This window comes from Protopterus annectens, chromosome 7.part0, assembly GCF_019279795.1.
Source record: "Protopterus annectens isolate FY-2018-M chromosome 7.part0, PAN1.0, whole genome shotgun sequence".
Lineage (NCBI taxonomy): Eukaryota > Metazoa > Chordata > Ceratodontiformes > Protopteridae > Protopterus > Protopterus annectens.
In genome coordinates, this window is record NC_056739.1 from 1685897793 (window position 1) to 1685913235 (window position 15443).

General features: G+C 41.7%; 1 protein-coding gene across 1 annotated transcript in view; it reads left to right on the forward strand.

The window, feature by feature from the left end:
* The window catches only part of LOC122806185 (aurora kinase C-like), a 323495-nt gene that overhangs the window by 140104 nt on the left and 167948 nt on the right, over nt 1–15443 (forward strand). Inside the window, exon 5 of the mRNA XM_044076418.1 lies at nt 14752–14943. Within this exon, the coding sequence (XP_043932353.1) occupies nt 14752–14943 (192 nt within the window). The remainder of the gene's footprint in view (nt 1–14751; nt 14944–15443) is intronic.

Sequence of the window (15443 nt, forward strand, 5' to 3'; positions counted from 1 at the left end):
TATGAAAGATTGTGACCCCCCCCCCCTTCAACAAAATTGATTTTGGATGTGCTAACAACCTTAACAAATATGTTCAGAGTAGCAGAAAAAAAAATTTTGAGCTAAGCCATGGGGAATGGTTAGATTTTACCAACAGGGATGAGTTAAAAGGGGAGGCACAGAAAATGGACAAGAAGATGGAATTTGTGAAAATTGGCAAAACTGAGGTTTTGGGAGAAATTCAGATTGGAATATGTGAAGTAGGAGTTAGTATGGGTTGGATACCACTTTCCTACCATGGATTGATAAGGCACAGATAAAGGGATAGGGGAGGGTTAAATGAGACCAACTCTGGTTCAATTTGTAGTTTACTCTAAAGCATATAAAGTAGTTAAGGATCAGTCAGATGAGGTTAGAAATGACTGGGCACATGAATGGAATGGTAGTGTACAAAAATTGTATGGTTCCAAAGTATGCAACAAAATCTAGGTTTAGGGGTTTTGTATGGAAGTGTTTGCATATGTATTTTTATACCCAAGTAGGGTTCTGAGTGTTTCCACAGGTAGATTGCAATTAGAGGTGGTGTGAAGGGGGGGGGGGGGTACTGGGACACTTTTTTTGGGGGGGTATGTAATGAGTTAATGGAGTTAAAGCTCTCTACGAGGTACTTTGTCAGAGGTGTGTGTGTGTGTGTGTGTGTGTGAAATGTACAAACACATTGTAATGTTTTTATTGTAGAACTGAACATGTGATAATGTTTAAAAACTTTAATTCAAGTTCCAAAAACAACAAAGGATACATGGATTTTCCAGACTGCAGATAACTTTTCCTCTGTACATGACAGTAATTGATGTGCAGGCTATATCCAAAACTGTCAACAAATACATTTTACATTTATGCTTTGGTGCTCACATTGAAGTAGGCCTTGCCTTACTGGAAGTTTCTGCATTATGCAGAAATAGTCAGACTGGGCAGCTCAACAGGTTACTTCCTCTTGGGATTCCTGTGAAGAACCCTGTTCTTGCGAAGATTAGTGTATCTACCTCCTGAGCTTGGCAGGCTCAGGAGGCCTGATTAGAAATGTTCTCTGCCTATTACATCTGTTAAATTTTGTAACTGCAGGCCCTCATTTGTAAGTGCCATGCTTTTATTTGTAGGACTGAATTTTTCACAGGATGGAGTGCACACTTCCAAAGGTATTGCTACAGTTTCTTCAGTCCTTTTTTTCATTAGCATTTTCTGTGGACAGAATGCAAGATAGAAAAGCACCTTCCTACTCTGTATGTGCACTCTGCAGAGATTTTGCCAATAAGTGCAGGAGCTGAGCAAGACTGACTAGTTTCCTTTTTCATCTAGATACTGTAAGGTAAACAATTGACTTCTTTCCAGAGGAAGTTGCCAGCTGCGTTCTTTTTTGTAATCATTTGGCTTTCTTTTGGCAGGGAGGAATCCTCACAGAAAAATGCTACTTTCAGTGCTTCAGAATGTGCCTCCACTGAACTGTTGTACAGTGGCATCTTGAGTAGTTTATCCATAATTTTACTAAGTACTACCGCATACAGATTCATTTAGGTACTGTGCTGTAGAGTTCATCCTTCTGGAATTTAGATTTTTTTTTGGCCTCCCTTGTTTTTATCTGAATGCCTAGTATTTTCTCAATTGTCCAGTGATCAGGAGGGAAACCAAAGTGAGCCAGTGAAGTGTGACAAAGGAAAATCTGTTTGACTTGACAAGCAGAGGGGTGCATCTCCCCCATTGTGAGTAACCGGATATGCCCAAGACTGACATAGTGGAGGCTTACTTAGATGGGAAAGTTTCTCAAAAATGAAACTGATTTAAAAGTCTGAAATATATATCAAAGGCAAAAGTGCAAGAGTCTGGGATGTCCTATTGTAGGCAGACACTACTGAGGAATTGCAAAAGGAACACTTGCCTGAAGGGCATATGGTCTTGGATAAGGTTGTGGTTTTGAAAGAAAAGCATGTAGGTATAAAAGACCAAGCTCCTAGAATATGCAAATTATTGGGGTTCCCGAGAGCAAAAGGAATGAACTGTGCCCAAGACAAGTTGACTGGGTTAGTCTTCAGATTAAAGTGGAGTAAATGCATAGTCTGCGTCCCCACTAATTCAGGGGCAGTGCAATAGCAAAGATATACTGGAGATTCCAAGATGGATGTTTCTTGGGTAAGTGAGAAGTGTAAATGCTATAAGCTAAAAATTTGACTTTATACTTGTTTTCTAGTTCGATGGTCACAAGTGTGTATATTGAGGAAGCTGAAGTTATATTGCTGTTTAAAGTATTCTTGGACAAAATATTAAAGCCAAAGTTGCAAAAGGTGATTTCAGCTGTAGGTATAGGCTGAATGGGGAGGATGTGGTAGAACTGAGTTTAGAGGTGATGAAGGTTTTGAAGCCATGGAGAGAATCTGGCTTCAGAATGGAACAAACTGAAGCAATTCTGTAGGTCAGCTGAAGATTTTTGGGACTTTACAGCTTGTGTATGGTAGAGAAGATGGGCAGCAGTTTGTATAAAACTACCAGATGAAAAGTGAAATGAGCTTTTACATCTGATTTGTGATGTACCTTTACTTGACTGACTGCTGTACTGTTACTGAGCTTGAAACTGCTCCTTTAAATTCTGTATCTTTTAGTTACTGTATTTAGATCCATTGAGTTAACTACCCATTGTTCATTTTTTTACTGGCTATGTGGAAGCCACATAAGCCTACTGGGTGAAGCTGTTTAGTTGAATTGACTAATGTTATGGACTACCATACATAGTCCAACTTTTGCATTTGTTTTTGCACATATTGACTATTAGTCTCATCTCATTCTTTGCCCTTTACCCATATCGTTCATCTCCTTTTGTTTGACCAGTCAGTTATCCTCCAACCTATTCTATACCCCGTTATTTGTACTGGACTGTGTACTCTTCCAACCTCTGTAGCCAGCTTGATAGCGTTGGGTATTTTAAGGCAGTGTAGTTTCCTCATGTTTGCATTAGAATGATTTGGTATGAGAGGTGCAAATGTTTACTTAAAGGCTACCTTCTTGCCTTGGAACATATTTTGGAAGCAACACTTGCTCACACACACAGCACCAAGCATTTACACCTAAATCAATTTATGTGGATGTTGAGAATACTGCCTAAGCCTCCCAAGCTAAAGACCAAGACACCTTAGACACTGGTATGTATAGCAACGTGCCCACCTTCACCCGAACCTAAGATGCAAGACTGTCATAAGGGTGCAGACTGCAAACACTTGTGGTCCACTTAGACTGCATCAAACCATGATTGTTTCAGCCTTTCCCTGTTAGGGGTCACCACAGCGGAACTCCGGTCCGCTAATGATTGGCAGTAGATTTTTTACGGATGCTGAGGTGCCAGCTTGACACCCAACCTTCAATGAAGGCATGCCCATCCTATGCATGTCTTTCGAATGCCACTCTACTGCAAGGGAGGACATGCAGACTCCACACAGAAGCCACTCTCGCCGAGAATTGAAAGGGAGAATCTTTTGCTGTGAGGCAATGCTACTGCTGCACCACCGTGGCTTATTGCATCAAACCATGGTAATGGCTTGGTAATTTGTGAGACTACTGTAAGGCATACAGACACCACACACCAGGCTGGATAAGAAAAAGGTGACTGCTGTCTTTCTGGAGCCAGGGCTCTTAGACCCCCCCCCCCCAATCCTGACTATATTATGACCACCTGATAATGGTCCATGAGGGGTGAATGACTTTAGACACACTAGCCTGAGGGACATGCAAAAAAATATGATCTGATGTCTTTTTATTCTTCCCCAACTGATGGGTTTGGATCTGAATGGTCAGATTTGACTCAACCATTGCAAAAGCTCATGGCAACATAGAACTCTAGAGCTTCTCCCTTAACCAGAATGCACCAGCTCCAGTTATCTAGGTTTCATTTAATGGTTCTGGTAGAAGATGTCTTTGCTAGTCTTGAGCTTTAGATAGATGGAATTGAATCTTATTTTAATTCTTTGACTTTTTTTCTGTCTTGTACTTGTGTACATCTTTTTTAATACTATTAGTATTTTCTCCCTTCCCTTGTACACTTGTCACACCTCTTCACTATCTTTGTAGATGGCCCTTTACTTTTTTTTTCCTAAACAAGACTTTTTCTAAAGTTTTTAGTGGCTGTTCCTGCCTTTGTACTTGGATTGTTTTCTGCTGGGTTTTTTTCTGTCCAAATATTTACCAAAATGTCTGAAAGACAAAAGCTTGGCTGGGTTTATTCGTTTCTCTGACTGTTGTACACTTTGCGTGTACTGTCTTGGTCCCCTTCGTTTTCAGGAAAATTGTTCAGTCATGCATTCATCCCAAGGGTGTTGGTTGGACACAAATTAATATTGAAGGGTCTACTTCTGTCCTTTAGTGAGGCTTTATCTAGAGCTACTAAAGAAAAACCTAAGAATATTTCCACTTCACAGAGCACTTCCACAGCTTCTTCCAAGTCCTTGTAGAAGTCTTTGAAGAGGTCTCTTCTGGATCCATCTGTTCTCTCGGATCCTAGGAAACCAAAATCTACAGATCCAAGGCATTGCAGAGAAACAATCCTGTGTTCAGACTGGCTCTTCAGCTCCAAGTGTAAACCTCAAACTGACATTGGATCAGACCCCCTTGGATCTGCCACAAATCTTGAGGCTGTCCTAATTATCCCAGAACAAAATATGAACTAATGCATTCTTTTTACCAAAATAGTTTCAGAATCTACAATTAACCAGTCCAATTTGCCAGTTTTCAAATTTTTCAAAACTAGGGCAAATATTTATTACATTTATTGGATAAACATAGGCAACTGTGTTTCTATTTACACAGAACAAAGGACATCAGAACTGCAGCGCAGTTAGCTTTTGCTGATATGAAAATGGGTAAACCAGTATCCAAAATTACTCTTGCCAGATGGCTTACTGGCTGTATTTCCTTTGTGTACAATACATTGGATATCCCTTTACCAAAGTAAGTTTATGCTCATTTAGCCAGGTCTGTAGCAACTTCCTCAGTTTTTCATTCAAGTGCTTGCATGGATAAAATGTAAGCAGCAGCAACTTGGGCTTCCCCTCGTACTTGTCACTCATTACAAAGTGGATTTGGTACCAGAGGTAGAGCATAATTTTGGCTCAGTGTTGCTTAGGAATATCTTGCCTTGAATCCACCCTGGCATTCAGGTTGCTGAAGACTCTGTCCCATCAGTTGAGGACAGAATGAAAATTGACCATCAGATATGTACTAAACATGATGTTCCTCATCTCCCCACCCACCAGCCCCCTCCTTTTGTACTTTCTGGAAGAGTGAGTGGATAAGAAACAATTGGCACAATCCAGGCATGGATTGGGGGGGGGGGGGGTTTAAGAGCCCTGGCTCCAGAAAGACAGCAGTCACCTTTTTCTTATCCAGCCTGGTGTGTGGTGTCTGTATGCCTTACAGTAGTCTCCAGATGTAGCCTTGTCCAAACTTTTGCCGTTTCCTCCGTTGTGCCTTTTTCCTTGTAAGAGTTGTTTGTGTGCTTTAGCTAGCAAACAAGATCTGAAGTAATTGGGGTTGGTGCATTATAGGTAAGGGAGAAGCTCGGGAGTTTTAAGTTGCCACAAGGTTTTTGCAATGGCAGAGTTTGATCTGACTGGATCTGAACCCATCAGTTGAATGAAAATGGACAACATAGATGGAACATTAAGTACATCATAACTTTGAGTTTGCTATGCATGAACCTGAGGCAGGAAAGACTGGTCAGAATGATTTTGCAATTGCCTAAAATGATGAGATTCAAGACAAGATAATTTGCTGTATAGTTGGCCATCTCAGCCCAAACAAACCTACTGGATCCCCTAGAATGACTACGTTCTGTTTTCTTTAGGCAGTCCATATAATAATTCCAACCTAGTAAATTCTAATTTGGAATACTTTTAATGTGGCTCTGTTAAATGGCAGGAGTTTTAATAGAGGCTCTCCTGCAACTTGAATGCATTCATACATGCATAATTACAGAAATGTGGTTTCATAGCATTAAAAGCACTCGCTCTGTTCCCAAGTATAATGCCCATCATGCCTTCGGGTCCTCTGGCAACTGTGGAGTATCTGTATTTTTTTATAATCACCTCACAGCACATTCTTTAGACATCACATGTAAAAACTCCTGGTTAGCTCAGTAACACTGACTATTTCACTTCATAGCTAACTATAGAACACCCTCTGTCCCCTTCTGAACTAAATCTTAATTCCTATTAAAACCAAGACCTTTCTACTAAGAAATTCAACTATCAATAAGCTAGCTGACCTACTTTGCTTATGGCCAGCATGCCCAGTGCTTCCTTGGTGTAAATGCTAACTTTCTCAGATATTTACCTATCCTTCTTTGGACCACAGTATCCTGGATCTAGTTCTCCCAAATATGGGCACTTCTCCTACAACTCCATGTATTGTGTCTTGTTAAATCGGACCATACTTCCCTTGTAAAGGAAAAGGTCCTTACCAGTTTAAGTTTTGGGGGTTCTCAAAAGCAAACCTTCAGATTAAATTCACCTGCAGTTCTCTTTTGAAGGATCCTATTGATAAAGCTGCTTGCCTCTGACTTCTTTTAGTTGTATTGAGGCACTCCCTAGCTACAATCAGTGATTTAAAAAGCAACCCCCTGTAGTGGAATACTTGTATAAATTGAGCAGTTTCTTATGTAATGGTTGCGGTCCCATTCTACCTACATTAAGTGTATGCTTAATCAAACTAAGCTTAAGGGAACCATTAGGAAACTCAAAGCTGAGTATGTAGTTGAAATGGTCACCAAAACCAAAAAATTGCAAATTTTTTAACTGTCAGGAAGTTTAAGAACTAAAGCTAGTGTCTGAGCTAGCCTACAATGTTTCTCTGACCAGGGAAATGGGTAATCTAGTTAAATTTAGTGCAAATTTTACTCCTTCCACAGCTGTAGTTATCCCACAGGTTCTGCCGTCTGACACCTCTTTTGTTACTAAGGAACAAGCTTTCTAAGCCCTTTCAAAAACTAAATATTTTATCTGTGGGCCATGACAGTGTACCAGGTTGCCTGGTTATCTGTGCAAAGCATGGCTTTTCTGAACAGCGTGGCCTTTCTGAACCCCTGCATAAACTCTTAAATCATGCCTCTCGACTGGTTACATTCCTGAAGCCTGTAAAACGGCCTTTGTAATGCCATTACACAAGGGTGCACAACCACATGGGAACTAATTTTGGGTGGCATGATGCCAGGGGATCTTCTTGAGCTAGGCTTATATAGGCTCCAGGGCAGTTAGTCTAGTACACACCTATGAACATACCCTGGTAACTACAGATTAGTCTCACAAGCCTCTAATGTAAAGCCATGGTGGGTATTATCTGATTTCCACAGGCTAGCTTTGAAGTATTTCCACAGTAGAAGTACAGGAGGTGGTGTGCAAAATTGTACAGAAGTGCAGGCTTTAAAAAGCGTTGTGCTACAGATGAAAATGGTGTCTCCCCTGATGGTGTCCCATCAACATATGAAAACCGTGTCTATGCTGCCCACTCCTGATGGTGGTTACACTAGCCAGCCATTTTGACTTCATTACTATGGTGTAAACAAATCTGACTTAAAGGATCACTGGTTAAATGACTTGCTCAGGGTCTTGGTAGGCAAATGGAGGTAGTATCAAACCCTGCATCCTTTACTGCAGGAAGCAACTCATAAACTTGGAGCCTTAATCCTTTGCACTAAAAGCCAGATTTTCATAGACTTGGTGATTTTTATCAGAAAACAGCCAATGAGTTTTTCAATGTTTCAGTCATGCTAGTCAGATTTTCACAAGTTTCTGGTTTACAAAATACATATTGATGCAAAACCAGTTGCTCTTTAAGTGAATTAGTGGTTTGCCTCATCTGTCTCCAGTTTTGCAGAACATCTGATTTTTGCCCCATTTATCCCCTGCCCCTTTAACTTTTTTTTGATACATCATTCAGGATTAGTCAGTAATGGCAGTTGCTAGTTTCATAGCTTTATTGATTTAGAAAATGCCTGGCCATGCAACACTTACTATTCTCTTACAACTTCAAGAGATTTGTAGTTGTCTGACACTTAAGGCTGTGCAGTTTTAACGTACTGCTTCCTGTGTTCAAAACTACAGGCTTTGGACCCATTCTCCATTTGCTTACTGTGACTTTGAGCAAGCTCTAATTGCCCCATCTGAGCATCTCTAAATACTTGGTTCCCACATGCCACTCATTAAGAATTGGCATAGTGGGTTAATACTGTTACCTGTGTCAAGGGTGTGAATTTCAAATCTTTCCTCCCACTTCTGGTTAACAGGTTTAAAGTGGCGAGCTGTAGTCACTATGGTATAAAGTTTGATTCTCTCCAACTTTCATTTGCCTTCTGTGTTGCCTTGATAACCACAGTGCTTTGGGGGCAACTGGACATAGTAAGCTAGGGTCTTCAGTTCCCTAGACTGCATGCCTAGTAACTACCTATGAACCAGAGCAGTTGTGGTGTAAAGGAAATTGATCTTTAGTAAACAAGGGCAGCACCATATGAGCCATGTTCTTCGATTATGAACCTTGGCCTTTTGTTGAATGTTGGTGTATTTTAGCTGTCATGCTGGATAGCATGAAGTCTGAGTTTAATATTGTAACTGACTAAATGTTTAGTTTATTTTTGCAGACAGATGTGTGAAATGCAGTGTTGGGTGAGTGCAGTTTGTCTAGCACTTGAAAATAAGTAGGGCTGAGCTGTTAAAGCTGCTTCCTGTAGAACAGGGTTTGATTCCCTCAGCCTTTGTGCAACTCTGACCATGTTAGTTCACCCAAAGGTATTCCTGGGCCACTCCTGAAAATCCACTTGTTCAGTGGATTGTTGGAGACTGTTAGCAAACATGCTGCACATTTGTTTTTGAATGCCTTTTAATATTGCACTGCTGTTTTGATTACAAAGAGATGTGCTGGGATTTAGTTTAATTTGCCAGATGCGTTTTCAGTAAACATGATTTTCAGGAGAAAAGCTTACTGTTTCTTATTCCAAGTCTGTTTCCATTGTGAGTGCTTTGTTTAGAAAATGCTTTTTTTGTTGTAAAATTACATTTTAAATGAAATACAAACTGATTTGTAAAATTTTAAGGAAATGGTATACGCACTGACAGGCTTGAGCTGTTTGGAGAACCAAGTAATACGGGATCTACCTGAAATAATAGAGCTAAAAGCACGACAGCAAAAACGGACACGAAAAGAACGACTGTTGAAATACCTGACAGTTTAAATGCCTGACAAACCACAATCCCGAAACTCGACAAGACAAAACTATTTCCGAAAAACACACAACACAAGCACACCAAAAACCTTACAAACCTACACTAAACCTTACATACACAACTATCTATGCACTAACCTTAACCCTAAGGTCAGTCACAATCGCACACTTACCCGCACCCTAACAGTAAAGTCTGTCACTATCTCATATTTACACAGTCTTGCTCGTTTCGCATGTCTGTTTTCAGCGTCTGGATTCTGGACTGTATCATTTACGTTGTCTGTCTGTCTGGTGTCTGTCTTTTCGTTGGCGTTTTCAGCTTTCGTTCTTTTCAGTTAGATCCATAATACGATATTGACACAACTGGCAGGGTTCTGGTTGATTATTCTGTGTAGGGCCCCAGTTGACCACAGTCCAGCTCTGACTCAGTTTATGCTGCAACATTATGGCATAAGCTATTCAGATAGGCCAGACCTGTACCGAGTAAAGGGGTCACTTGTCAGGAAAGACATGGTAGGTGTCCTGCAACCCTTCCCAAAAAGCAATGCGTTGTATACAGTAATTCTGATTTTTGTACGACTGGTTTAGAGATCAGTTGGCATAATGGTTAAGGTCTTTGCCTCCCATGCACATGGTACAAGCTTTGATCCTGACCTCTGACCAGTGCCTGAGTTCATGTTCAGTGTCTGTGGGGTTCCTCCCACCTCGGGGGGGGGGGGGGGACATGCTGAGTTTCCATCTCCAACTTGCCAATGAATGGAGCTGTGGGCAGCAGTACAGACTGCTCCCCTACAAGGCAAAGTTATACAGATCAACTGCGTTGGGCATCTATTGTGGTTTGCAGTATCCTCAAGAATTAACATTGATCAGACTGCGTGCCTTGCCAGGGCTAGCCACTCAACAGTGTACTATATGGCTCTGTGATGTGGTTAATGTTGCCAAAATGGGCATGGTTAGTTACTGGTAAGTGGGTTGAGGACCTGGCCTAATCACCTACAGCAGGGGTCTATACAAACTATGAAAGGGGTGTATGTACCCCTATTGGCCATTGTATGCCTCCCATAAAGCCCAGCGGCCTTGGGTCAATAAGCTACTGTATGGCTAGTATCTAGTTGCCTAGCCTGGATTACCTGGGATAGCGGAGTGGTTTCACATGCAGCTTTCAGTCAACCTGCCAAACCTTGACAGTTGCTGCACTTAATGTAGGTTTACTGATTGGGTGCAGGAGGCGGCGGCTGGATTCTCCATCAAACAAGATGGAAGGGGCAGTGCAGCAAAGCCACTTGGCTTGGCATCCAGAGTCGTCTACTCAGGGGGGGACAGGCTAGAAATCGTGTGGGGAATTTTGGGGAGCATGACCCTTCAGAAGGCATTGGGGGATATCAGAATTAGACAGATTCATGGCAGTCATTATCCAGTGTAATGATAGGACAGTATTCTTAATCTCAGCCTATGCGTCACAGCAAGGTTGTGATAGTGAGGAAAAGTGCATTCGTACAGGAGTTGTAGGACTTACTAGGTAAAGCAGGACAACATGAATTGGTGATGGTGGGCAACTTGAATGCACATATCAGAACAGCATACGAGGACTGCCTGAGTTCACATGGGTGGGGCCACAGGAATAAAGGAGGCCATGCTAGACTTCTGTCTGGCAAATGGCCTGATTGTAGCCAACACATGGTTCAGAGACTGAAGATCGTATACAAGAGTGGCCAACATGCAACTCTGGTTGCTTTCCTCCTTGTAAGGAAAAGGCACTGGGGTAGAATCCAATGACTGCAAAGTCATCCCCAGTGAAACAGTCAGCCCACACTAAACCACTGTCAGTCATCTGCAAGCAATGGTCACAGAAGGCTCTAAGGTCTCTGAGACCAGGCTGAAGACCTGGAAGTTGAGTGGAGTACAGCAGTTCAAGGAACTACTCCAGGCTGTAGCACCCAAAGGAGGAGGAAAAGGGTGGAGTTGAATGGAAGAGACTCAAAATGGCATGTGAGGACTACAGAACAGGTGTGGTGGAGACGTGTATGGAAATAAGGTACATAAGGAAAGCTTGTGGAATGCAGAAGTCCAGGAAGTCCTCAGAAGAAATGGAGCAGGAAAAAGTGAGGTAAAGACTGGGCTTTTGACTAACAAAAGTTAGAGTTGCAATAACAAATAGGGCATTGGAGGCACTTGACCAGTTTCTGGAATGACTCTGTAGGTGGCACAAAAACTATTTGGTTCCAAGGCAAAGACTGAAAGATAAAGGAAGTCAGACACCCTTCAATAATGGATGCCAGCAGCAACCTGATCACCAGTTCACAGGACATCAAAGGCAGGTAGGAGCATTTCCAGCAGCTCCTAAATGAAGAAAACCCCACAGAAGCTGTACTGCCCCAGAAGTGGCCTAGCACTAAGGAAAATAGTCTGAAAGCGACAGGCTGAGGTCACAGCAAATATGAAGATGCTGAGTGAGATAGGGGAGATGGTGCTCCTGACGGTACTCGTAGCAGTGTGGAGACTGGCATCAGCCAGATGACTGGCGAACAAGCATACTCCTGTGCGTGTAAAATATCAAAGGACGTCCAACTCTGGGCAGTACAGAGGCAGCAAGCTATCACATTGAAAGTTCTGTAGATTGTAACAAACGGATATGCAGAGTAGTAGAATTTAAGATGGGAGATATCAATGCAGAACTGACCTGATGTTTGCAGTGAGACTGGACGAAACAGTCCAACAGAGCATTCCTAGACTTGGAGAAAGCATACACCCAGGTCCCAAGAAAGCTTATCTGGGCAGAACTGCAGTGGTTTGAAGTCCCAGAAACATTGGTAGAATTGGTGCAGGCTCTACAAGGAACCAATGACTCTAGTATGAACAGTTTGGCACCTCAGAGGGGTTCCCAGTGGAAGTGGTGTACATCGTTTCAGCTGTGAGCCCACTGCTGTTCATAATGGTGGACTACTTTAGCAAACCGGTTGAGGGGGGCAAACTTGCTGTATGCAGACTGTGGCATTACAGGCAGACTAGGAGCAAGAACATCAAATAGAGGAATGGAATGCAAAACTGAAGGCACGTGGGATGAAACTAAGCACAGAAAACGATGGTAATGGCAGTAAATTGGGGAAATAAGCTGAGAACTGAGATAGATGGGGAGATGGTGGAACCAGTAATTAGCTTCTAGTATCTGGGAGGGGTGGTTGAGAAGGGAAGTCTGAAGAGGTCAAAGCTAGAATCAGAGGGGCAGCAGCCAACTGGCAATAGTCTTGGGTGTAGTACATGACAGAAGAATGTTAAGCTGAAAAGTGTACAAGACAGTGGTGTGACAAGTACTACTGTATGGTACAGAAACCTGAGAAGTAAAGGCAGAGCAGATGAAGCTAAAGGTGATCGAAATGAAATTCTGGAGAATGGTGGCTGGATGTACACTGGGACAGATGAGTAAATGAGGACCAGATCAGAAGCCAAAGTAGCTTGAATTGCAGAAAAGATCAAAGAATTATGGTGGTTCAGACACGTACAGAAAAGCAGAGACAATCTGGTGAAGATTTGGGATGGAAAAGGTAAGGGGAAAAGACACCCAGCAAAGAGGTGGGTGACTGAGATCTGCAACAGTCTGGCAGGAGTGTGGCATTGAATCTGAAGAGATGGTGACAGTTAACACTAGACAATGACCACATGTAGACAGTGGTGGGGATAATTGACATTGGATTGTGGGTTGTTGAACCAAGGCGGCTGGAGCATCTAATTTTTTTTTGCTTTATTCATTGTGCATTTTAGTAATGTATTTTTGTAGTACACTTTCAGCCTCCAGCTGTGAATGTTTACCCTTGGCAAGTCATAATCACTCCATATAATGCAGATTATCAGAACCTGATCTTTGGCATCTGTTACGCAGTCATTGGTACATATTGCTGTAATAGTCTTTGCTACAAGACAGGATTTCAGTTGCGACTTTTACTCTTCAGTTGTGAAGACTAAAGCTCTGACTTGTTAAACTGATTTCTGTGCCAACCGAGGGTTTAAATCTTTCCAACTTAATTTACCTACTGTGATCTTGAGCGACTCCCTTAAGCAGGCAGTGCTTTGGGGCAGCTGGGAATTTGGACTAGGTTCCATACTGGTGTGCTGGACTGCATGCCTAGTAACCGTGAATCTTATTTTTTTGCACTGCATCCCCTGCTTGCATAGCTGATCTAGTTCAGAAAATGTTAGGGCAGTATTATTGGCACGCCATTTTTAATGCAGCGTAGGCTGTTCAAGGGCAGCAGACCTTGCACTTCTGAACTAAGCATTAAAATGGAAAGTTATTTGCCAACAGCAGACTCTGCATTCTAATAGTTGCCTTTAATTGTGAAATTAATCGGATGAGTTCTTCGGAGATTGGTGGCAAACTCTACTTTCTCATCATAAATACTTTTGTTTAAACTGGGCTATGTATGGCTGGGTATTATGGTGTGATGGTAATCTATATACAGTAGTATGTTAATTGAAAGCCACCAGTGAAGTGCATGCCATTTTATTTCTTAATGAAGGGTGGTCACAGTCTGGCTATAACGGTTAGTGGGGTTTTGTGGATGAAGTACTTTATCTGGCTTTGCAGAGCTAGTCTGTATATTACTGTAGTCAGTGTATATAACAAAAGCATGTTAAAAATGACCAAAGTTTCTCAGACATCTGAAGGATCCAGTTGACAGTGTAGCTATAATTGCTGGGTTTGGGGGTGAGTGAATAAAAATTACTAACCTTGAGGTGATAAGTCTATCTTGTGTGTGTGTTCATGTAAAGCAAATGGGAGGGATACTTTTGTGGTCATATTTATGAAAATCCAACATTAATCTTTACGGTGTTATAACCATGCATGGATATTGCTGGATTATACTGAACAATTTGGCTGTTTATGGATCATGTCTTGAAATTAGTTTGTCATTGGTAAAAACATTTTAATTCATTGCTTACTGAGAGTGTTCAAAACAGAATTTCAAAAGTGCTCAAAATTCTGCTATATTAAGCGAGAAATTTTAAAGCCATCCGGAAGGTTAATACAAAACGTGCATTTATGCATAGTCCTAAAATGGTTTGAAAAACTCCCAGAGCCCATCCACTGCATTCATCCCTTATGTCCATTGTGTTTTTCCTCTTAGCTTATTTAAACAGTTTTTGTTCCTTTGTAGTCAGTGAATTGGTATAGATGTAATGCTGGCTTTTATATCGCTTTTTTCATTGTTCCTCTGTCAGAGCAGTGATATTTCCAGGATTCCCTCAAGACTTCATTTTTTTCTGTGTAGCCCATCCTTCTCTTTTGGTTACACTTAAAAGCTGTGTGTGCAGTGGATTGAAATGCATGTAGATAAGTGGTCCATTTAATAAGCTTCTGCCTGTCTGCAGTCCTGTACCACTTGGAGGGCACCAGAGACTGTTTGAGCCACTGCATGTGTTGGTAGGGAGAAGTGATGTCTCCCCTTTACTGAAGTAAATTTAAAATGCAAGAATGCAGTTAATATACAATCCTGAAAAGGTAACACTTCTGTTTTGTCCTACAGGAAAAAATTCACAATTGATGATTTTGACATAGGCCGTCCACTGGGTCGAGGGAAATATGGAAATGTTTATCTGGCCCGAGAAAAAACACTAAATTTCATTGTTGCACTAAAGGTTCTGTTCAAATCCCAGCTGGAAAAGGATGGAGTAGAACACCAGCTCCGCCGGGAGATTGAAATACAGTCAAGACTTCGGTAAGTCTGCTTCCTTCAGGCAAGCTGCTACCAGATTGTTTGGTCTCTACCCATGTACCTCGTGCTTTGTGGGGTAGGTTGCAACTGTTGCTGATTTGCTGTCTAGGTGGTTAAAGGTAAGTGGCAGTTTAGTGTTTTAATACAAGAGGTTTCCACTTAACACGTTCTTTGCCTCTGACTTAAAATCATGGGTGTCGTGTAGATATGTGCAGTCAGCTGCCCTGGCTTTTATTTTTGTGAGTTTCCAGAGGTATCCTGGGTACTGTCACGGTGCATATTTTCTGTGCTTAGTGGAGATTGCCCACTCACTTCCCTTCCCCTGTCTGGATTTTCTGAAGTTGAGTCACCTATGATGTGGGGAATCCCTGATTTAAAATCCGGTAAGTTTTGGAGCATGCTGGAAATGTATAATTGGCATTTCTCGTTCATATTTTACTTTGTTTTCCCCCCTTTCTGGTAATATACCCTGATTTTATTTATTTTATTTTTTTCAACTCCTT